This window comes from Astatotilapia calliptera, chromosome 3 (assembly GCF_964374335.1).
Source record: "Astatotilapia calliptera chromosome 3, fAstCal68.1, whole genome shotgun sequence".
In the NCBI taxonomy this organism is placed as follows: domain Eukaryota; kingdom Metazoa; phylum Chordata; class Actinopteri; order Cichliformes; family Cichlidae; genus Astatotilapia; species Astatotilapia calliptera.
In genome coordinates, this window is record NC_137424.1 from 52,625,306 (window position 1) to 52,650,389 (window position 25,084).

Sequence of the window (25,084 nt, forward strand, 5' to 3'; positions counted from 1 at the left end):
GGTTTCATTTTCAAAACAGAACTTTTTAAAAAAATGTGTAATGTTTATTTATTTGTAATTGGCTTCCTGGTCCTTTCCTTAGAAGCCCCGTCTTTGGCCTTTTAAACCTGGATGTGGTTTTAAACCTGGACGTGGATGTGTGGTTTGTAAAACCACACATCCACACATGTATTTTTCTACATTTCCCCAGTTGTGAAGGGAATTTATATTTACTCCATTAAGTAAGAGTTAAATTAAGGTCTACCAGCCATAACAAGTTCAAAGCACAGTCAAGTCAACATTTCAAATTAGAGTCTGAGTTGTGTGGTGCTTGTAAAGCTGTAGATATATCAGCCTACAGTGAGATAGAAATTTGTATATTAGTGCAGAAATTGCTGACATATCATGTTTTTAATTCAGAACAATGAATGACAAGAATAACAAAGAAGTAGATTTAAAAGGATCTAAGATCTAAAATGATTATTTTACCTAAATGCAACAATTATTTTCATTGATTGTCATACAAATTATATTATAAATATGAGACAATAGGAAAGTAAGTGACAATCTGGTCTTCTTTTGTTTCTAGCTGGTGGAGGACATAACTTAAAAAATTGAATTCAAACCTTGAAAATTAAGTTATATTTTTTTAAATCAATTTTTAACATTAAGAGCATTAGTAACAAAGTTACAAAATGTGTGTGTGCTGATTTTTACCTTTTGTCCTGGCAGACCAGGTGGACCCTGTAAATGAGTAAAATAGAAAAGTTTGTATAAACAAAGCAAAACCAGACAGATCACTGTGATGCTTCATCCTGTAATGACTCACTTGAAGTCCTGGCTGCCCAGGGATTCCTGGACTTCCTGGGAAACCCCTGTCACCCTAAAAAAGGAAAAGGAAAAAAAATTGAAAGACAGATACGCTGAGTGTCAACATTCTTTTTTGGCTTTAAGAAATTTCTCTTCTACAACTTGCTTTATTGATCATAGACATCTTTATTAGATACCTTTGTCCCATTGCAACCCGGCACTCCTCTTGGACCTGGAGGACCATCCTGCCCAGGTAGACCCTGATACACAGGAATTAAAACAGGAAGTTTAACCATAAATGCTGCATGATTTTAAGTTAGCTAGAATTATCTTAGCTCTTTAAATATCTCACTGGGAGTCCGGGTGTTCCTGGAAATCCTGGTGTTCCTGGAGGTCCCTGATAGAGAAGGGGGAAAAAAGAATGTGTCATTTAAAAGTTGAAATGTGAAAAAAAAGAATCCAGTGTTGAGTTTTTTCAGGACCTAGCTGACTGTTAAGGTACAATAAGGTAAAATGGGGGCACCTGCTGGCCAAAGTAGAGCATTACAACCCCAAATTATTCAGTGCTGAGAAAGCACTAAAAAGTCATCCTGTTTATTTAACCGGGGAAGAAAAAAACAGGTGAAATTTACCTACTTAAAAAAAATGTAACTACCTTTTATGTGTGTGTCTGTGTTTTTAAAAAAGCATAAACATCCATAAACTTCAATAAAAAAAAAATCAATAAAATTATGGAGCCATGTCTTATGTTTCTCAGTGTGGCAACGGCTCAAAATCCCTATGAAGTCTTTAGGAAAAATGGGGGAATTACTTACTCTAATTCCTTTTGGACCACCTGGTCCTTGAGGTCCATCACTTCCCTGAGAGAAAGAACAAACAAACAAACAAGAAAGCATTAATGATGAGCCTGATCATCTTTGACTCTACACTGTGAGCAGCATCAAAGACCAGTAACAGCCAAGTAATGAATCTACAGTAGTATTACTGTAGAAGTAATGGAAAACTTATTCATGTCCTTTACTTAAGTAAATATCCAAACAGGACTACTGTGAAAAACTAAACGTATAAAAGCTAATGTTCTCATGAAAATGTGCTTAAAGTTAACCATCAGAACCAGATTATACGCTAAAATCGATTCAACACTGCTCAGGATTTGTGTAACGCTTTAGAAGTAAAAGCACTCAAATCGAGCCTTTACGGGATTACCGCTGCGTGTGAGCAGCGTCGGCGACTGAAGGTTCTTATCTACGTCTGATATTATCCTACCTAGCAACCACCTAACAAAAGCCTAAAACTACCTATTTGTAGTGTTTATGGACCTGCAACACCTGAATGCTTTGTGTTACTTCAAATTTACAGTAACATCATATTTCATATTAACCAAGCTGAATTATACACAAGTATATTATAACATTATCACGTTACATGGCAACCACCTGGCAGTGGCAAGCCATTAGTTTAACACTTATGCATGTTAAAAAGCATTATATCACTTTCAACAGCGCAAAGACGCCGAAGTCTGTGGGATTTTCTGTTGTATTTGATGCTTTGACAAACAAAAATGTATCTTATACTTATCCAGGGGGATGTGCAGAAAACCTTTTGACTGCAGGAAACATGCTTAATGCAGGAAAACATCATCTATACATGTAATGACATAACTACCTAAATATTTAGCAATTATTCACATTATTGTCCTAATTATTTAGTCAGTTTGTTGACCGACAGTAGCTTATAAAAAAATCATAAAAGTTACCCAGAGCCTTATGTTGGGGTTCTTGTATATGCACTGCCGCCATCCAAAGTCAGAAAATAACCCACGTCTCAAAAATTGATATATTCAGAGTTTCAATTCAAATCAGTTCCTTTTCTCTTCTCGTCTCCTTGCCCTACAAACCCACCTTCTCTCCTCTGGGCCCAATTGGTCCTTCTGGTCCAGGGAATCCTGGGACGCCTGGCTGTCCTGTCAAACCTGGGAAACCCCTTTCACCCTGCAAGCAATGACACAGTCAAACAATCATTTGTTTCATATTTAAAGACCAGATAAGTTTCAGATTTAATTTCAGTCTGGTCATAATAGAAAGGCAGAGTTATTTATAGCCTGTAGCTAGGGCTGCACGATTAATCGTTAGAAAATCGCGATCTCGATTCATACTTATGTGCGATCTCATTTCCAAATGACAACGATTTAAAAAAAAAAAAAAAGACGACGATTGTACCGCATTTTGATTCGGGACGTACTCTGCATGAAAACAAGCGCTCACTCTTCCTGCTCAACAAATGACAAGGGCGGAGCCTTATACCACGTGATACAGAAGCTGTGCCGTGTGATGCTAAAATTAGCAGGGAAAACACAACGGAGAGCACGTCAGGGATGACGAGAAAGTGACAGGAGAAAGTCCGTCCCGGTCAACCACCCAAACATCAATAACGGGAACCTTATACAGCGCTTCCCTATACCCGTCGAACTCCCGCAGGCACAAAGACATTACGGAGGCTATCACTTATCACCTGACCAAAGATATGGCTCCCATCAACACTGTGCAAAACGAGGGATTTAGGAAAATGATCAACACCCTAGACAAACGCTACACAGTGCCATCCCGCAACTATTTTTCTATTGTTGCACTACCTGCTCTATACACGCAGTGTCGAGCAATGGTGGAGACAGAATTTCAAGCAGTACAACATTTTGCAGCAACGACAAAACGTGAGACATTTGTTGTTTTTATGTTTATTTATTGTTTTTATGTTCAGTCTCAACTGTTACGAAGTTGATGTGCAGTTAATAAGTGCAATAAATATTTATACTGGAAAAGAAAATCGTGAGAGAATCGTGATCTCAATTCTAAGCAAAAAAATTGTGATTCTCATTTTATGCAAAATCGTGCAGCCCTACCTGTAGCACATTAAACAACAGATGGTTTAGAGAGATGCATATTTACATTACACGTCTCCAAAAACCACAAAATGCATCAAAATCTGAAAGGTGTGTTTTGTTGTATTAACTAATTATTATGGACCCAGTGATGTAGTGGTCATTAAAATGTGTTTGATTTAGTTAAATGAATGATTATTCATCTAATAAATCATGACACTGCTCTCCCCTCTACATAAGCTTCCTTTATGCGTTAAAAGTATCTGTATTAGAATCTGCAATACAAGCCTGTGTTTACTTGGTTTTGGATCCATACCAAAATCTGCAGTATTGGACTATTATTCATAGAAATGAGAGGAGATTAAAATGTACTGAGAAAGATTGAAGACATATTTCACAACATGAAATCTGCTGTCTTGAGTTCTTGAATGCTTTCTCTTGATTACTGAGGAGTCTTTGCACTTTGAGGTGACAGTCGTTGTAATTTGGCTCTATGTGAATAAAACTGAACTGAGTTGAATTAAACGTGTGAGTGTGTTCTCCAACAGCCGAGGTGTTTCTGCGTAAATGAGGTGAAAACTTTGCCCGTCTTGGTATCTTGTCAAACATCAGCTCCTCCCGTCATCCAGCTCGTACAATCACAGGCAACAAAACACGGTGAAAGCCGGAAATAGAGCCAGGCTGCCTTTTAAAATATGTGTGAGCTTCAACAGCAAAATGTAAGATCCACAGAAACAAAATTCAAAAAAATCACAATTCATATTTCTGCTACTTTACTACATCTCTGTGTGTTATGATTCTGTGACATTATTTATTATTTAAAGACCCGTGTCCGTTATTTTGGCAACAGTGTTTCAGCCTGTGATAAGTCTGACTCAACTTAAATGCAGACTTCACTGTAAGACCGGCACTTGTCTGGTTATAGAGTAATAACAAAAAGAAGAAGATTTCATTAGTCATCCCAAGAAAAACTGTTCCCTGTGTGCGTGTTTTTTTTAAATATGTGTTGCTTTTAATTACGTGTAAGAAATCTATGAGAAATCGGGCCTTTGCTCCCTAACTCTGTGCCCTCAGTCGCAAGTTTCAGGTCAAAGTGAATATGTTCATTAATTGGACGGGAGTATTCAGGGTACACCCACTGGCTGTGGTGTCCAGAGATGGGCAGTAACGTGTTACTTGTAACGCATTACTGTAATCTGATTACTTTTTTCAAGTAACGAGTAAAGTAAGGGATTACTATTGCAAAAACGGTAATTAGATTACCGTTACTTTCCCGTAGGAACGCTGCGTTACTGCGTTACTAAAACCGTGATTTTTTTGCGAGAATGTCTCACGATAGTGACGTAAGCGAGTGCGCCGTTAGTGACAACAGCTGTGTGCAGATCAACAATGGATCACATATCGATTGTGAGAGAGTATGAGCGTGCAGCGTTTAAAGCGTGGAAGTACTGACCTTACTTTGAGTTTGATTCCATAAAAAGTGACAAAAACATTAGCGTCCATCGTGCGTGGGAAGAAAACTTCTTTTTACAGCGAAAAAAAATCCTAAACTGCCGAGCAAGCACCGAGTGCGCTACCACGTAATGGGGAACTCACAGAGAAACTCGCGGATTCTTCCACTGACCGCGGCACACCTGCACCAGGGTAAACCTGCGCCTGCCGTACTCCTGCTTTACAGGTGAAAATAGAGCAACAGGACCGCTGAGTCTTTGACTTTATTTATTTTCTGCTGTGTTTTACTTGCATCTATTTGAAAGACTGAGTGTAAACACAAAAAATATTTTATTTCATGTGCTGGAATGTGCAGAAAATAGGTTTAAATATTAAACAAATTGCTTCCAGTCAGTGAATGTTGCATATAATTACATTTTTGCTTGATGCATAAAGTTAAAAGATTAAAACTGATAAAACAAGTTTAAAAAAGAGACTTTTTCATTTGATTACATTTTGTATGATGGATTATGTAGAAAAAGTAGAATTGGGCTGAAAGATCTATCGCTTTATCACCTATTCAGGTTGTAAATTGTGTTTTTAAAAAGTAGCTAAGTAACTAAGTAATTAATTACTTTTGAAAATAAGTAATCAGTAAAGTAACTGGATTACTTTTTGGGGGAAGTAATCAGTAATTAGTTACTGATTACTTTTTTCAAGTAACTTGACCAACACTGGTGGTGTCCTCACATTCTCAACACGGTGGTTACTAGTAATTGTACTAGTAGTAACTACTAGTAGTTACTAGTGATTGTGTGACACTGTGTTTACCTTTTCTCCTTTCACTCCACTGCAGTCACATTTGGATCCTGCACATCCATGGCAAGCCTGTTTAAAAAAACAAAACAAGAGAAAGACAAATGAGCGTCTTTGGACTTTTACTTAACCAAAAAAAAAATCAGCGACATTTCCAACGATGAATAAAACTAGCAATTACATTCCAGTGTTCTGAAAATAGAGGCTCTAAAGTCACTTTTTCCAATTCCATAACAAGCGAAAGATTCCCAGGAACAGACACAAATACTTTGGAGGTTGCATCAGGAAGGGCATCCAGTGTAAGAGTCCACCAAATCAAACGTGTGGAGGAAGCAGGTAAAAGCTAGAAAGCAGCTTTCTGGGTTCTGAAAATGTGTCTGCCACGTCTCCTTTTTGTCCTAATTTCCTGCCAAATCTGCAGCCTCAGCCATGTAAAATCAGTCAAACTCCTTTCCAGAATTGTAAAACCAAACAGTAAATTTAGTAAACTTCAGCAAGTGCTTCAGCATGCCACCGGGGGGCGCTGCATAATTACACTTTGCACATTACAGCACATGTCTTCCCACAGAGGAACAGCAAGGTCAGCGGATTCACCTGCAGGTTTGTTTGCTGATGAGATCGCAGCTGCAAGGTCGGCGAGGCCAAACAGTACTCTAAACTCAAATCAAATAAAGCTTTTATCTCACAGAGAGCACGTTTATCTTCCAAAATACTTCACTTCTTCCCATCCGTTAGACTTTGGATTCACTTTTTGTGAAGGACTAAAGACTGAGAGAGTTAAGAAAAACTAGGAGGGAGGGATGTATGCATGGGTGGATGGGTGGAGTGGGAGTGCCAAGCTCCTGATTAACTTTTCCCATGCCTGTTGACACAGTGAATGCCAGACGGGCATCAATTGCACGCATGCCAGGCAGCCAGGCTGTGAGAAAGATGGAGAGGCAGAGAGCGCACGAGAGAGGACAGACGGGCGGACATTCTTCTGTGTCTGCAAAAACGTTTTCGTGTCCGTCTTTGAGCTGACGCTTTTCACGGTGTTCTCGTTTTACTGACACGGAGGGGACGCAGCAAACTCTGAGTGCATTTCCTGGTTCATCAGTTTATCATTAAGTCTAAGAAATCGGAAAGATTCTGGAATAAAAGGCAGTAAACATGCAAAATTGTCTTATTGTTATTGTTCTTAATTTAAACCTTCTTATTTGAATTTCTTCCCTGTAGGTTTTAGTCTTTGCAAGGAACTGAAGTAATGTCTTAAAAATGCACTGACATTTTGACTCATGTTAGCTGTTTAATAATGCAGATTTTGTGTCATTGTAAACTGATTTCATTCCTGTGATTTAGATTGTTGGCTTAAGGAAAACAGGCAATATGAGGTTGTGATATTTGTAACATTTTTTACTTTAAACTGATAAGGATCAGCTAATGTGTTGCCAACAGGGAAGTCACAGAATGCTATGCAACCCATATTATACTTGGTAGCTTGTTTAATTATCATTTACTGGCCATTACAAATTCAGATACCAAAAGGTTGACAAATAACTAATGCTGGGCGATAATATCGGCCCTGCCAATATATCGATCTGGCTGCAGTGCGATTGCACGGTCTTCCAAAGAGTATCGTGGGCCATGATGATCAGAAAAGCATCTGCCAATATGTGCAATCAAATACAACTGGAAATACAATATTCTAAGATCAAGTACCCACAATTAAGCCAACGTGGAACTGCAGCTCCTCTAATATCCACTCCATATGCGAGTGACTCCTCATAGACTCCAATAAAAACTAAACAGGTTTGATTTTTCTTTTTTTGAACAACTCTTTGATTTATTTTTGTTAAGACTAAAAAACAAGTCTGTTACTGACCCTTTCCCCCCTTTTTTAACTCGACCTTTTTCACTTCCACAAAGTGAAAGGGCCTGGGGTCAAAAATCAAGGCTATAAAATTGAATTTCACAATTAATCTTTGGCACATTAAACCTCACACAGTTTACCGTTTGCATTTCTGTGTACACATTTAAAAACAGTGCATACATGTTTACATTACATTTGCCGCTTTCCAGTGTGTGTGTGTGTGTGTGTGTGTGTGTGTGTGTGTGTGTGTGTGTGTGTGTGTGTATAGATAATATGCCCTTGGTTATATAAAAATCAAGACAGTCCTACTATCCTGAGCTGCATGAAGGCCAAAGCAAGGCATTTGCATGATTTTATCTCACAACTGGTGCAAAGTGCTGTCTGGGATCACAGAGGGATCACCAGTAGACACACACACACATGCCTAAATACATCTGTGTGTGTCTCTGTGTACGTGGGGGTGTTTTTACAAGCCTTGAATCTCCAAATTAGCCTCTGGTCTGCTTCAGCTCAATGCCGTCTGTTCTCCCACGCCCATGCCTGCAGCTCAGGCTCCATCCTTCTCTGCATCCATCTGTTTTTCTCCACACTCATCCCTCTTTTCTCCACTCTCATTTAACCAAAAAAGCATGACCGAGCTTGCTTGCTCTTAAAATAACTGAAACACTCAGCTACTCTCGAATAACCTGGAGATGTCCACTTAAACCAGCAACAGAGCTGATTTGGACTTGGTTTGTTCTTATAGTACTAGTATAAGTGGACTATAAGTGAACTTTCAAACTAAATGTTATTTGACCTGTATGTCCTGCCTAATAAAGCCTTTTCTCATGTGCAGACTGAATTTGCAATTAATTATTAATGATTAATCTCTGTCTCTGTTCCACAGCATGTCTTTTGTCTTGCCTTCCTCCCCTCACCCTCAGACAGTGATGGCTGATGGCCGCCCCTCCCTGGTTCTGCTGGAGGTTTCTTCCTGATAAAAGGGAGTTTTTCTTTCCCACTGTCACCAAGTGCTTGCTTCTACGGGGTCATATGATTGTTGAGGCTTCTTTCTTATATTTTAGGGTCTTTACATTACAATATAAAGCACACTGAGCACACTACATAATTAACCATGTATCAAGATATCTGGGTATACTTCCACTACTCAGCCTTGTTGCTGTCTTTCCCAATGGTTGCTTCTAGTGTGCAACGAATGGACAGAAATTGCCTGCCACCAAAAATATTTTTCTTCTCATAGACCACCATTATACAAAAAAAACATTTACAAAACTGTCCAGCTAGGCTGCAAGGCTGCATATATATGTATATTTGCAAATAATAAAAACAAGCCTGGCAATCACTTGTGCAGTGATCCCTAAAAGAGTGGGCCACTTCCCCCAGCAGGGCTGTAAAAGTACAGCAGGTGGGTCAGGAGCAGTCATTTACAAAAATAAAAATGCTTTCATTTTAAATTTCATAATTACTTTTGAAATGATCATCTACCATTTATGATTCAGTATTTAACTAAAAACAATGTAAAACTAATTAATAAAAAGCTCTGATATTTATTTCTGATATTTATTTATCGCTCATTTGATCCAAAAAGTATCCAGTGACAAGATCAAAATGAATCAGAGAAAAGACAAAGAAAAGAAGTGCTTTAAATAAGTCTGGTGGGTTCATCAGAGTTTGGCACATAAAGTGTTCAATGTTCTTCAGAAAATGTTCAGATTTCAAATTTAACTGAAATGTTAATCCGGAAAAGGAAATTTGCCTTTCTCAGCGTAAAAGCTGTAAAGGTGGCCGAGATCTTCTTCTACATCCACGAACATGATGTTTGATTTCAAGTAACAGGTGTGTCCGAACACCGTCTGCCACTCTGCTGCCAGAAATCTTCACTTTATCACACAGAGGATGCCACTTATAAAGGTGTTTACTTTACAGCAAATGTGGCTAAAAATAAAGGGTGAACTAAGAAGAAACCAGGTGGCTTAAAAAAACGCAGCGTTAAAAGATCCTTCTCCCTTTACATGCTGTTCACTCCCTCTCTCTTTGCCCCCACAGCACTGAGGGGGCGTGTAATCCACTTAGAAAGGTCAGTGAACTGCAGATATTTGCTCTAGTCTTTCTTTCTTTTAACTCTCTTTTAACCCAGCTTAATTTTTCCCCTCACGCCAACCAAGCAACCAGGCCTGAGCAGAGCTAAAGCTACCAGTGATCTCCACTGGAGGTCTGTATAGGACCAGAAAACTGCAGCGGTGCAGCTCCGACACTGAGAAGCAGGACTACCAGGAAACAGCACCAGACTGCAGTTAATGTAGCTCTTCCTAAAAGGAGACATAAAGGTCTATGAACAGTATTTACGACATATTTCAACTGTGTTACGTATTCATAAATTCAGTATAAATGAAACGAATTGTGCTCTACTCTTTTGGAGCACTATGTGTGCTACTTTAATGCTTAAATTTGCCTATTTTCATGTGAATCTGCACATAAATGCACATAAAGTTCCCAAAAAGTAAAAAAGTGAGTTAAAGTAGGTCAAACGTATTTATTCAGCACCTTTCAAGATAAACAACACAACGATTCTAAAAGTACATTCACAGGTGTGTACAAAGTGATGGACACACGATCCAGGTGAGATTGGGTGAGTTGACAAGGAGAAAGAGGAGGAGGAGGAAGGAAGGCACGTACCCGAGGATTAGACTGGCGAGACTGGAATTCCCCCCGACACTCATAAAAGAGTGACGATTAGACACGTATAGACGCTGCCCTGCCATGAGCACACACATATGCGTTAATGTAGCAGACAAACAGACACAAACACTCATAGACAGCACACACAGCTGCACAGACAGAAAGAGAGCAAGTCCTCGTTTTGAACATCGTTAAATGACGCCTGTTTTCTTACACCGATCACGGCACAAAGCGTGTTCGCTCCGGTCCGCTGGAAAGACGTGGGTGTCTAATCTGGTTCAATCGTCGCCATCCGAGCTAAACCAACCATCAAGAGCAACTTACTGTCCGATTATTTTTGATTATCTTGCTTCTTGAAAATTGAACTTTGTAAAAAGTTAGCTTGAATAACGCAACTGCAGCAAAGCGACACAAGATGGTACCTCTTTTCTTTTTAAGAGAGCATAGCTGAGCTGATTTTTGACTGACATGATAGCCATTAACAATTTATGTTTGCACTTGAGGTGAACTGGACTCGGTGCAGTCGACTCTCGAATGACTGGCATCGCAACTCAGACGCAATCACCATATCAGAGCTGGTATAGGGGGTAAAAAGGGGGTCCGTCAGAAAATCTCATCTCCTGGTTGCTGCAGCTTCTTCCTCCCAGATAAGATCCATGCCATCCATGTATTGATGTGTCACTGAAATGGCAGTAAAGAAAGACCAGCTTATTTATGCCTGTGAAAACAATAAATGACATCCAAGTATCGGTGTCATTTACAGGCTTCTGTCGTTCAGGAGCTAAAGCAGGTCAACTACCAGTCAGAAGGTGTTTTGAGCCCTTGTTCTAACATTCTGCATGTGGAGCGAGATGCTGCACCCTATACAAGTGTGTGAAAGTTAGGTTAAAAGTGCTTGTGTGAATGGATGAATGAGACTCGTGGTAAGAAACCACATGTGCAGGCAGAAGCACAACAAGAGTGAAGTCAATCAATGAAAAATTGGAGCGGCCCTGATAAATGATCCTACAAGATGTCGTCATCTGATCATTTAAGTGTCTCATTCAATGGTTGTTGGAGACGCATGAATACATCATTAGTGTTGCAGAAGCCTTAACATCTTTCCCCTCTTTTCTGTGCACCTTTTGAAGTAGCTGAAGTTGTGCTAGAAACCTCTGCTCATTTGAAAGATTTTGATACATCGCCCACCTTTGATGGTCAGTGGATTATAGAGCGAGAGGAAGACGGTGGATGCTTCCGTGTGTTCATTTCAAATAAGCAGTAAATAAATGACCACAAACATTAAAGGTTTTTGCCACATGTGAGCAAATCTGTGGCTTTATAGTTTCCTGATAGTCCAAATACGGAAAAAATAGCCACATCCTGTTACGGAGACTGGACAGACCATCTAACATGAAACGGTACCGCGATATTGTGAAGGTGCTGTTTCGTGTCTGAGCATACATCTGTCCCAGTCCATGTGTTGCGCCGCTGTGTGTGTGTGTTTACGGTGAATGGCAGTCCAGGCTCCAAACCGCTGATCCCTTTCATCGCGGTTGGACTTTGACTACTTCAAGATGCCCTAAATGCGACGACCAAACTAAATATTTTGGATTTGACAAAAAATCCAGACGTGTGTGCTTTGACTCAGTGGCTCTCAGGAGGAGGAAGACCTCCCCGACCGATGAACGCAGCGTGTCAAACTCATTCGCGCACACATTACACGCCATCGTGCCACAGTGCCAGTCCTGGAATTCCATTGATATTCCTGGGAATTCCTCCTTTTTCCACCCCTCAACACAACTTTGGTTCCTTTCTTCTCTTTTCATTTGGCCTAACTAGTGTTGACCCCTGTGACCTCCTGCTGAGAGCTCCTTCAGGGCTGCTGACCACCATCCGTCCAGCCCTACCCACACTGTATGACCCTTTTACTGTGTGTTACATTTAGATACAAATACTTTCTTATTACCTCACCTAAAATCCTGTTTCAAATAAAAACGGGTTTTCCAACTGATCACTCTGCAGCTGAGCAAGTCAGAAATCTGTTTTTTCCTCATTTGAATCCAACAATAAAACTTTAAACATTACAAAGGATATCCAGTACAAGAGGATGTTAAATCTTACCTGCATGTGTGATGTTTCATTACAAACACATTAAAATGTATTAAGCCAATGAACAAATTGTATATATTTAAAGGAACCTTGAGTAGAACCTTTTATTTTCAGAATAGGATCCAACATGAGAACAACAGTGAACTCAGGAGACAAATACACAGCAAATCGTTGTAGTGATGTAGGACATGTAGAGCATTGCTGGGAATAGAAGAGGATGAGGTGCTGAGGGGAGCCCTAAAGGAAGCAGCCGAAAGAACAATATGAAAAAGAAGAGAAAGAAAATCAAACAACAATATCAACATGCTTTCCTTTTCCCATAGACTATGTTTTAATAAATAAATAGAGTTAAAATTTGGACATAAAGTTTATGTCCCAAAAAAATGTGTGACTTAAAAGATATTTTAAATCTTAAAAGATATTTCTAAATAGATTTACTGTTAAAAAAAATAAATTAAATAAAATAAGAAGAAAAGAAAGAATCTTTAGCGCCCTCTGCTGGACAACCTGTGCTAGTCTGTTTCAGTGCTTTTGGCACAGTACATGCTACAAACATTTGGAACTGATAAACCAACATTGGATCAACGTATCAAGCTCTGCTAAGTAACCCTAAACATCTGTTGCGCATCATTTGAGAGACGCATTAATTAAAGTAGTTTCTACAGAACTGAAGCCTGCTGGGATCACACATAGAAACAACCCTTTATCCTTTACATCTGTAAAAACACACGTCACCCTCTGCTCCATGCTTTCATCTAGCAATGGGGTTTTTGTCTTTAACTTGTACTGAACCAAAACAAAAAGACTGTTGTGGTGCTGCAGTGATTAAACAGATGGAGGAGGTGTTTTAGGCATGTTCATCATAGACGTTCCAGCGAGGCGGGTAATACTTAATAATAGATTTTTGTTTTGCAGCAAACGGACTAAAATTTCCTTATCCTTCACAGTGGGTTTTTCACACAAGGGGAGTTTTTTTTTAATGTATCAATCAGACAGACTCTGCTGAGAAGGACGTGAGCGTATTCTCATAGACGTCCTGAAATCATGTCTGCTTTGGCCTCTGATATCAGGAAAATCTCAGTGCACATAAGCAGAAATGCTGAATGTACAGCAGATAGTGACGAGAATGAAAAACGACTGAGTCAAAAAGACACTGACAGTCTTTTTTGATACTATTCATGAGTCCAACTGAAATCCAAACTGAGCATAGTTTGAAGTGAGTTGATTGGAGTGAGTATAATGGACACCACTGGTACTAATTTCAAAGAGGAGATGCTATATTGGGGTCATGTATTGTAGTTAAGTGTCAGCAGAGGGCATTATCTATTTGTGAGCTCAGCGAGCTGTGAAACATGGCGACTGAAAGAAGCGTACAAAGTGTTTGGGAGTACTTTAGGTTTAGACCCACAGCCAAAATGAGCCAGAAACTGTGTGGTGTCTGAGCCTTTAACTAAATATGCTAATGCTTCAAAGTGCATTTGCGTTTAACATAAGTCCTCCAGCAATAATTGGCATATCAAGATTGAAAACCAATGTGAGACCCAGGCAGGCCAAGCCATGTGGAGCCTATAACAATGTTGCCCATTTGGAATGTGGGTACCCCACAGTGGATTGCCAACTGTGGGCCATGTAGTTCTGCCTGTAGTGCATCAAATGTTTTAACATAATACCTGAAGCATCATTACTATTTAATGCAGTATACAAGTGTGGAGTGTGAAATGTTACAAATAACTAACAAAATGTTGTAAATAATGAGAAATCATGAAAGGTACCTAATGCTATCTGTCCATCTTCATGGATTTGTGTGCTCATATAAGCACAGATCATTTAACAGTTGAATTTTAAGCTCTTATTACCGCTACATATTTATCAAAACTGGTGCACATCTACATGGCAAAGGAATATGCACCATTACGAATAAACTGGTAGCTTTTCTCAGTACTTACGCCATCAAATTCTTTCAATTACCTCATGTAAGCAGAAAGATTTGCAGTCTCTCCTCTTGGAGACAACCTGCCATAGTGCAACCAGGCCTGGCTGGGACTGGCCCTTTTATACAACAGGTTCAGACATGTCCGACTCCTCGCTCTACATACATCAACACTTGGCACGTTGTGATGTAGTTAGGGGCAACGAGAAATTAGAGAGGGGCGCGGCGGCTTGCCAGCTGAATACCTGGATATGTGTAGCTCGGGGATAGACTGAGAGCAGGCAGGTAAGAGAGGGTGGAGGAATGGCAGGAGACAGTCTGATGGAAATAAAGTGTTAAGTAAGATTACTGAAAACTGGCAGAGGGAGGGAAGGTTGTGATTTCACTTCACATTTGAATAAAATCAAGCATGGCTGATTATAAACAAACAAAACTGTGTGCTGCGGGCTCCAAGCTGTTAGTCTATAAGTCAAAAATTGCAAATATGTGCGGCCTCAAGGAGCATGTACAACAAAATGGGTCACGTTCCTCCTTGGACGAGTGCAGCTATCACTTGGACCAAAATTTGCAGGAAATGTACAGTGTTGTGCAAAAGTCTCGAGCCATTCCTAGTAAAGGGAAACGAGGAGAAACGCTGAGGATGGAGGAATTACACGACGACTGGACTGGAAAACATTGGCAACAGGTTTTATAGAGTGATGAATCCAATTATTTGGTTTAAATCATCATCAGTATGTCTAAGAAAGATGACGAGAGAGGAACAACTGGGAGTGTCTACAGATATCTGTAAATCATGGTGACTCCAAACACACTGCCAGTGCAGTTAAAGCATACATGGATTGAAAAACCCTGAACGAAACACTACCAGGCATGGATTGGCCTCCCCAGAGCGCAGGCCTCAACATTACTGAAGCAATGTGAGATTATCCAAAGACAGTTAACATCCAAAGAGCTCTGGATGTCATCAAGAGGTCTGGAGAACTAGAAAAGAAATTACAAGAAAGCTGCTAAAGAGAGTTCAGAGCACTGAAGAGTAAATGTGACCTACCCAAAACCTTTACCTAACAAATATCTGGTTCCTTTTCCGCTATTAAGAAATCTAACAGAAACACTCATCCAAATGAATCACAAGAAGCTATAATTTACCTCAAAGCTAAGCCAAATTTTACACGAAAGCATGAAAGTGTTCCTCCACACTCACATAAATGGAGTCAGTTTACCACTGCTAAACTGTTCCTGTGTGCCACAGCGAGAGCTTCATATTTAACCTGTAACTCCTGCTGCAGACAAAACAAGATCATACCGTCTGTTCTAATATCTGCGAGAATGTGAAACAGAGGGAAGGGACACAAACAGCTGTGCTCTGTTCACGATACTGTAAAACTTTTTTTTCCTTTTGGATTTCAGATGATAAGAGTTTATGATGCAAAGATTAGGGATTAGCAGCTGAGCCTTTTGCACTCATTCACCTGCTTCATGCTCCTGCTCTTTAAGGTGCGTTTTTGTGCACCTCTAGGTTTATTTGGTTTACCATATTTTCTGAACGGCCCATTTTTGGCATTTTAAAGGATTTTATTGGTCTTACAGGCAATCCCCGCTGTGCACTGTGAGGCAGTTGTAACACTTTTTGTTGTAGTATCACTCAAACTGATTATGTGCCACTGCAGTACGATTTCCCCACATAAACACTACAAATAATAACAGAAAATGCTCCTTTAATGAGCTAAATTTGACCCTGTGCTCTAATTCAGACACGCTGCCTGCGATTTAGTGGCGTTTGTGTGCGAGTTACGTTTAAACTGTGAGCGCTGAGAGTGGTGCTTAGCAGCGGTTTGGTTCAGATCCCCTAACCTGGCTGAACATGCTCTCGCTTGCTTTTCAGACTTGAGTGATATGATTTTAAGCAAATGTGCAGGCAGGTCACAGCAGGTTCCTATCCTGCCCGTGTTTCTCCTAAATACACCCCAACCCCCTTTAAATGGCTTGTAATGAGAGCAGACAGTGAAAAGGCATAAGTGTCACAGCTGTACAGCTACCTGTTGGCATTAAGCCACATTAAAAAGGAGAAAAAGGAAAAAAAATTGTTTAAAAGGAAAAAGCTGAAAATTTAAATAGTTAAAAGTTGAAATGTGAATAGTTGGTTTTGGTATTATATGATTCATTTATTACATTTTATGTGGAGTGAATAAATAAAAGTATATTTACCGTGGCCCCTAGAGACAAAGTACGTACAAACTTCAAAACACGTAAAAACTCCAAAACATTTAAAAACTCAGACTCGCGTAAAAACTCAGAAGCACGTAAAAGAGCCGGCTCTTTTTAGTGAGCCGAGCCGAAAGAGCCGGTTCTCTAAAAAGAGCCGGAAATCCCATCACTAGTCTGTGCTGTGATAAACATCTGATATCTCAGTTGTTTTGACCTGAGGGGGTCTGTTTGTCCAGATGAGACAAAGAATGCTGCGCATTCAATGTTGATATGCACAAAGACAAATTCCTGCAGACAGAAAACAAAAATGCTCCCTTCAAATTTCATTCTGTGTTGCAATATATTGGCAATAAAGGTGGAAAAACATCCGTCTCACCACCTTTCACACAATAACACACGTCTGTTACTGTGGACTGTCTGAAACAAGAGCTAAACATTGCCTAACAGACCAGCCGGAGGAAAAGTCCTCCTACATCAACAGAATAAAAATCCAGATTTAACCTGAAGGGAGGAGGAAAAATAAGTGAGAGAGAGCGAAATCTTAAATTACAGCCTTCTGTTATTACTACTCTACTACATACAGACTGCTAAACAAAATTAGAGGAGTCAAAGCTAAAAAACAGTTGAACACCTGGAGATTTGTTGGGCTTCGCGCCACTTTCATCGTTATACCAGACGAGGAAGTCCTAAGCGCTCGAGTTAAAGGCAGCTTCTTTAAGAAGTTTCACCTCTCGTGTGAAAGGCTTCTGATGGGAAGCCCCAGACATTTAAACTCTAGTGAGGTTATCACCTCAGACATTGCCCTAGGAGTCGCACCCATCTTTTAGTACTGAAGAAGCCTTTTGGATGAGCGGTGAAACATCTTCAGGAGCCTAAAAAAGAAGTCTAGTTAAGACGACCAAGATCTGGAACTGAAAATGCACACAGATACTGCTAGCCTTGAACCTCCCCTAATTTCTTTATCATTTGCTTCTGAGGAGCCAGACTTCCTTGTAGTGGTCTCAAGCAACGGTTCTCCAGGTTGTCTAAAGGTTTTTCACTCGTTTTCACTTGTGCCTGACATTTTCAGTTTGTTAAGCCACTGAACACTCAACTATAAATCATTCAAAGACATAAAAGGGACCAACCTTAAGAGATAATTCAGTGTTGTGTTTACACATACCAGACAAGTTAGCAAAGAACCAAATTTAAATGTTATCTTTAGGCCCTTTGTTATTAGCAGACTGTCACAAAAAAACATTTGAGATGACATAAAAATAGCATTTTTTGCACCAATTCCACCGATTCCCAAAAACTATTAGCTGAAAACTTGGCATACTGACCCAGTATGAACCTTCCCTCAGGTCATCTGGATCCGGTTTTTTATCAGTTCCCAGAGTCAGAACCAGACACGGAGAAGCTGCATTCAGCTTTTATGCTCCTTATATCTGGAACAAACTCCCAGAAAGCCTCAGATCAGCTGAAACACTCAGTTTATTTAAATCCAGGTTGAAGACTCACCTGTTCTCAGCTGCATTTGAATAAAGCACCAAATCCACACTTTTAAGCTTAAATTTCAAAACTTATATTTTAACTACTGAATTTATCTACTGTTCTGATTTTATCTACTGTTTTTTTGCTGTTGTTGTATTTTTTAATCAATTTTAAATCATGCTTTTTATTGTTTTTGTTTTTTAATGTCTCTGTAAAGCACTCTGAATCACCTTGTTGTTGAATTGTGCTATATAAATAAACTAGCCTTGGCTTGCCATATCTCAGCATGGTGTGCACTGTGTCCTTAAAACAGTGAGAGAAATTTGAGGAAGAGGGGTATACGCATAAATTAATGAATGCATTACTAAGCAGTGGATCCTGTGATTTTATGCCCTGCCTCTCTGCTATATCACTCAGCGATGTGAAAAATGCTCAGACACAGCAACATGTTGAACATTATCCTGCGACTGCTTACTAAAGGCTTAGCTGCATACCAGCCGGCACACTGAACTGAGATTAACTAAGACAGGCTGTCCTGAGCCTGCTGCCCTAAACTGAATGATTACAACCAAACATTAACCTGAACTAGTCCCAACACGAAGACTATAACAAAGTCTCAACCTTCAAGCAGCTCTTTACAAGGTGTTTCCCCAAACTGTACTAAACTTCTTACAAGTCCAAACACACGCACACTAAAACACAGCAGCCTACATCTCAGTGTAAAGTACAAACAGTATGTGTTTATCAGGATTTTATATGACTCTAGTGTAATACGGGTTAAAAAACACATATATTAAAAGAGTGAGATCTTTCGCGTCCAGACTGGATACAAATAATCTGAACTGTGGCGATGCTGTCAGCTAACTCCCCACCACACCAAAGTTTAGCTAAGAAGTAGTATAGTAGGCTTTGAGCTCAAAGGTCTCAATAAAGAGTGAGAAAAACAAATCATGGCTGACTTCAGTTTTTCATTTCTGGACTCTGCTAGAGCAGCTCTGAATGAGTCACAGTTAGAAATAATCCTGTTTTATTTCTATACTGGGCCTCTGTTCAGCCCTGCCATTCACTCTCTGGTTGAAACAGGCCATTTTAGCACCTCAGTCTTTCAGACAACTTTCTTCTGATTTGTTGCCCCTCATAAACAGGTTTAAGCAGCAGGTGGGTGGGTTTCTGTACTCATAGGCAGAGATTTGTGTCTGCAATGACCGCACTGGGGATATCCCCATTCAATGACATCATAAAGAGCCAAAGGCAGAAAAAACTCTTTTAGCTCAACTAGGATCACTTTCACAAAGACCAGGTGTCGACAACCCTCAACATCAAAAGAACCATTTTAGCTCCTCCTACTGTAATTTAATTGAGAGAGGTTAAATTAAAACATACAGTATATTCATTAATAGGTTTATGCTCTTTATTTTATGTAATACAGTGGTCCCTCTTTTATCGCGGTAGTTATGTTCTAAAAAATAACCCGCGATAGGTGAAATCCGCAAAGTAGCTAAAATGTTTTTTTTTTAAATTATTATAGATTTTTTTATGTCTGTAAAACCCCTCACTACATACTTTATACACTTTTCTCAGACAGGTATGAACATTTCCTCACTTTTCTCTCTTGTTTAAACACTAAAAGTTCAAACCTTCGTAGAAAAATATACAGAATAAAACCAAAGGTGCCCGCGGTTGCCTTTGAACTTCAGAGTCACACTGTTAGCGGGTCAATTTGACAAGCTTAACACTTTCTGTACTGTACAGGAGACAAGGCACGAGATTGATTGACAATGGTCTACAGCCAATTAGAACGCAGAACACAATGTGTTGTATAAAAAATAAAAAGCTTGCAAAATTGCACAAAAAAAATCTGCGAAACAGGTGAAAGGTGAACCGCGTTATAGCGAGGGACCACTGTATTTAAGTATACCTTACAAACTGTTATGTATATTTAACATGTGAGTCATTATCATTTTCAAATTTCTCTTGATGTTCATACGAGTGCAATGTTACGTTCTCCATCTGCATTGTGTCACATTGAATAGGAAAGCATCACCAGCCTATATTTTTCTGTTATAAATGACCACCTCTGCAGTTCTGCTTTGGTGTCTTTCAGCTAAGTGTTTTAAATTTAAAACTTCCAGCTGTAGTATTTTGACTTTCTTTCTTCTCATCATCTAAATTTCCAGCAGTGAAGTCTAGTATACTCATTTCACAAGATAATTCGATGTAATGTTTATAGCTTTCTCTGCTGTTGCCGAGTGGCATAAAATCCAAGCAGAGCATGTATGCATGCAACCACCTCCTAAAAGAAATTAAAGCTGTAATAACATCACACTACCTCTCACACTGCTCATGAGAGACAAGAGACGTAATTCTCACAGCCACACAAGGTCCTCGTCAGGACTTTCTAAACAAACCGCAATCATTTCATGCGGGGGCTGAAACAGACGAGTGGGTCTCTTAGATTTTGTCCTTTGCCCTAAAACGGCTCCGTCTGGACGGGTTTATAAAAGATAATAAAGTAACTGTATACTCTGAAATATGTAAAGAAACAGACACACAAAGGCTGCTAGCTCCCCTTTTTTCTCTATGTGGTCGTCAGGGAAGCCCTGTTTCTTCCACAGCAGCATGATGAAAGAAACAGGTGCTCATATTTGGGGAGTGTGGGAGAGAGAGAGAGAGCACTGGAAATAGTGAGGGAGAGAAAAGTAGAAGAAGAGAGAACCAGACACATCCCACGCTACTATTTTTCTATGCAGGCACAGACTCACTAAGCTGTGTGCTCTGTTATACTACAGCACTGTGAATACCTGTGTCTTATCACTCCTTGGCTTTGCTCGCTCTCATGCAGTCCTGTTGTTGTTGTGGCAACTCATGTGAGATAACAAACAAAACGAGTTGATGGTAAAGTGATGAGTCTCTTTGTTAATCAGCATAACAATATTCTTCTTCTATAGTGAAAATGGCTGTGGACGGCTGCAACCCTTCTTTGTGTTATTGTGGCTCTACAAGCAGGATGTGTGCATCAGGTTAGATTAGGAAAAGGCTGTGAAGAGTTCAGTGCTGCTGTGAATCAAAATCAGTGTCCTGTGTATTGGACTATAATGATCACAGTGTGATCGGTAGTGAGAGTACGGAGAGGTGAAGGTGTGATCTGGAGTGAAGAGGAGTGAAAGTGAGGAGAGGTGAGACAGGACGTGTGAATGAGAAGCAGTCGGGCGTAACAGTGAAGCTGCGAGGAGCAGAGGCATATACAAGGGTTCACCCAGAGGTGGGCAATATGAGTAACAGCTAATATCACAATATGATTTTGCTATATCACAATACAATATATATATCACAATATATTTAAATAACATCTAAAACAAATGTTGTTTTAACCATTCAGTGCTTAAAATTGCCCTTTTTTATTTTGCTAACTGCTCACGTCTGCAGCAATAGTTTTACAGCATGTTTTGCAAATTACCGTGTTTTGTTCGACATCCTCCTTGTGAAATCCTTGCTCAGCGCTGTATGCCAGGTAGAACGTTTTTCCGGCTGGGAGGGGGGATTAATGATGCATTCGCAGAGTGTGGGAGAAAAAACCCTCACAGTGAATTACATGCAGACAGCTTAATATTGTCATGGCAAACTTATACTCAATGAAAGCCTAAATAAAGCCATTTTAACCATCGTATGTGGAAAAACTCATGATACAGCGAGTATATTCGATATATCGCCCACCCCTAGGTTCAACCATCCAAAGCAACAGTGCAAAAGAGAGGCGAAGAAGAGGGGCAAGCAGGGTAAGGAAGAGTGTAAGGGAAGGTTTAAAAATGTCATGTATGGCTGGAGACGGGGGCGCTGACAAAAAGACTTGAAGCTGAGCTGAAGGCATTAGGATTTTCAAGGGGAGTGACCAGAATGGACAGGATTAGAAATGAGTACATCAGAGGGAAAGCTCAGGTTGATCGTTTTGGAGACAACGTTAGAGAGGCGAGGCTGCAGACCTTACAATTTAAAATGCCTTTTATCTGAAATTGAATTGATTTCAGGAGTGGTTTCAGATGTGCCTAAGGGTCACCCACATTAATCTTCCAATGACCTTCAGCTGTTGCCAGACTGTAGGCTATGCTGATATACTTGTCAGTCTAGTTACAGCCTCTCCTCCTTCCCATTCCACTTTCTGGCCGACCTGGCCCTCCACCCTCCGAACTGCACTAGCTTTAAAAGACTTCTTTGTCATGACTTGGACACCACCCTGATCCACCAACTTTTCTGGGTCTCCTGACTCCCCTTTTTGCTCAGCCTGGTAATGACTACCCACTCAGCTCCTCAAGCACTGTTAGGATTAAAGACTTTAAGATACTCCCTAATATCTTTCTTGGTCAATAAAACTGCTTTAGTCATGTCCTGGTTTCTTCTCTGCATCTATGTTTAGCCTGTTCTGGACATTCGGTCCCTTCTCTTTGGTGATTTTATGGGTACTGAGCCGCTCACCCACCTCTTTGGGTCCTGCGAGCTAAACAAACTAATATCTGGGTGCTAACTGTCACTGCATCATTGTTAGTGTCCATACATACAAGCATAAATAGATAAAACTGAGGAACATGTAATAGTTAGGGTTGGTGAAGACTTTAATTTCATTAATTGAGTGCAAAGTTTTACAGCAAAGTTCATCATCAGTGTTGAATGACAACAAAGAAACATGAAAAAGAGAAAGCTGACATGCCAGCAGAGCTGAAAACAAGCTGAGCGCAGTTTAGAGAGGGAAGTTTTTACCTCAGTCTCAAACTTTAAAAGCCCAGTTGACAAAGTAACAATGACAACAAAAGAAACAAGACGTTATGACAGGACGAGATGGCAGTAAAGAGGTGCTTAGTAATATGAGGCCAGTCTGCTCAAGTGAAATGTTTGTTGTGTGCTCAGCTCAGAGCTGAAAGAGTGAAAGGGAAGGGAAAGGTAGAAATCTGATCAAACGAAGCCACTGATCACAGACAGATTAAACTTCACAAGCTTCTATTCTTCTCACAAACAAAATATGCAGAACAAATGAGTGGAGAAACGTGATGTTTTTAACCATACATCTCTCTTCTTTTTTGCCCAGTAACTTCTCTTTATTGGTGCTTTTTAGTTTATTGTTGTTTTGCTTTCCATATGAAACACTTTAACAGATTTTTCTCATGCGTCTTAAAATCGAACTTATTTTTCCCCACTAAGCAGCAGTTCGAGCTTCCTCTGGGCGGCAAAATTCCCTTTTATTCGGAGAAAAGGAGCAACACAGGACAAAGATGATGTCCTTTCAGAAAAGGAGGTCAGCAAAACAAGAAGAAAAGATAAGTAGGGGTCTGAGGGGGACAGCATGTAGGTGGATTTGTCAGGTAGCCCGCTGAATCACAGCCACACACTCCATTCAGACACAGGGGGGAAAAAATCCCACAAGATTCCCACATAAACAGTTTCATCGTAAGTTCTGTTACATATATCTGAAATTTCCATCAGCGCAAAACATAACTGGCTGCCAAAAAAACTAAAAAATCAATAAAACACAAATCCCAGGTCTGAATCATCACCAAAAGGTCATCACATGATCGAAACCTTAATCTCTCCACCAAACCTTCAATCCTCTTAAAAGCACAACCTCCTTCCATTTAAAGAGAGATCTCCTTCCCACTTTAATGTTTTCAGTGATGTTGCTAGGCTACTGAGAAGTGCGAACAGATCAAAGAACAGGTATGACTAGACTAGAAGTACAAGATGAAATGGATAAGACACTGAAGCCCTTATGATGGCAGCTTACATCTATAGCAGTAACGTGCATCTCCACGTAGGTACACTCAACTTTAACCTGACTGAAATCTTACAGTAGTGAGAACTGGGAATGCAATGACACCAGAAATTTCGTAGTCTGTACCAATACCAGACCTCAATACCAAAACAAAACAACCTGAGCCCTCATAAGGAAAAGAGGAGGAGAATGGATGGATGCTTTAAAACAATGATGTGGTGGCAGATCGTTTATTTAAAATGTTAATTTTATACTTAGTACCCTATCATGACTGGCAGTATTTCACTGGAAAATAAGGATTTATTTACTTTACACTAACAAATGCAAACTGCAATCATCTGTATTTTTTGTTCAATATAATTTTCGCAAATTTCAGAATCACAATGTATTCTGATCATGAAATATCGCGATATAATTTTGAGGCTATATCACCCACCCCTGCTATATAGGTAACATTGCTGGTTTTATCCATATGAAATAGTTATAGCATTCATTCAGATCTCAGTATTAGCTTGTTGTTGGCTGCATTAGGTTACGTCTACATGCACACGGGTATTTTGGTCAATTTAGCTTTTTCTATGCGTTTTTGGACATTCGTCCACACGTAAACGACATTTTGGTTCACTGAAAATGGAGCGTTACAGACACTCTTGCCAGGGTGGAGATTTTGAAGTAGTGATGTGACATTCTGTATCGAGGCTTCGAAGCGTGTGTCGAGTAATGGAGGGGGCGTTTCCGTGATGCGCGTATCGAGGCTTGCTTCATTTATGGGAGGAGTTGAAAATGATGACGTCCGAAGCCTCGCTGCCCGGCTGTACCACGTGACTGGTTCATGAAGTGGTTCGGACTTTGCCGCGAAATATGACAGCGATATAAACCCCTCAGACTTCATTCAAAAATGTGGGTGTTTGATGGAGAGTTGCGGTTAGAGAGAGTTTGGAGACCGTTTGGAGGTTTATGAGAGTGAGGAGAGAAAGTCAGGAGAGAATAGAGCCAGCTAAAAAGAGGAGGATGTCCTCCCCTGTGTGGGAACATTTTGATTTTATTCCTCCCAACAAGGTATGTAAATTTCTACAGAAGATGTATTTTCACAATACTGATGGTGCAATACAATTTATGTTAAGCGGCTTTACTTTTGTACAAGGTGAAGTGTTTGCTATGTGCCAGGGAGCTGGGATATGACAA

The 25,084-nt window shown here is 39.9% G+C and overlaps 1 protein-coding gene across 2 annotated transcripts in view; it reads right to left on the reverse strand.

The window, feature by feature from the left end:
- Window positions 1–25,084, reverse strand: part of col4a5 (collagen, type IV, alpha 5 (Alport syndrome)) — a 68,234-nt gene that overhangs the window by 32,623 nt on the left and 10,527 nt on the right. The window contains exons 2-8 of one of the 2 annotated variants that reach the window (XM_026162558.2): window positions 5,930–5,986; window positions 2,691–2,780; window positions 1,605–1,649; window positions 1,142–1,186; window positions 987–1,049; window positions 809–862; window positions 697–723 (exon numbers count right to left, since the gene is read on the reverse strand). In XM_026162558.2, coding sequence (XP_026018343.2) covers window positions 697–723; window positions 809–862; window positions 987–1,049; window positions 1,142–1,186; window positions 1,605–1,649; window positions 2,691–2,780; window positions 5,930–5,986 — 381 coding nt within the window. The remainder of the gene's footprint in view (window positions 1–696; window positions 724–808; window positions 863–986; window positions 1,050–1,141; window positions 1,187–1,604; window positions 1,650–2,690; window positions 2,781–5,929; window positions 5,987–25,084) is intronic. The other variant, XM_080298516.1, reaches the window with a different exon arrangement.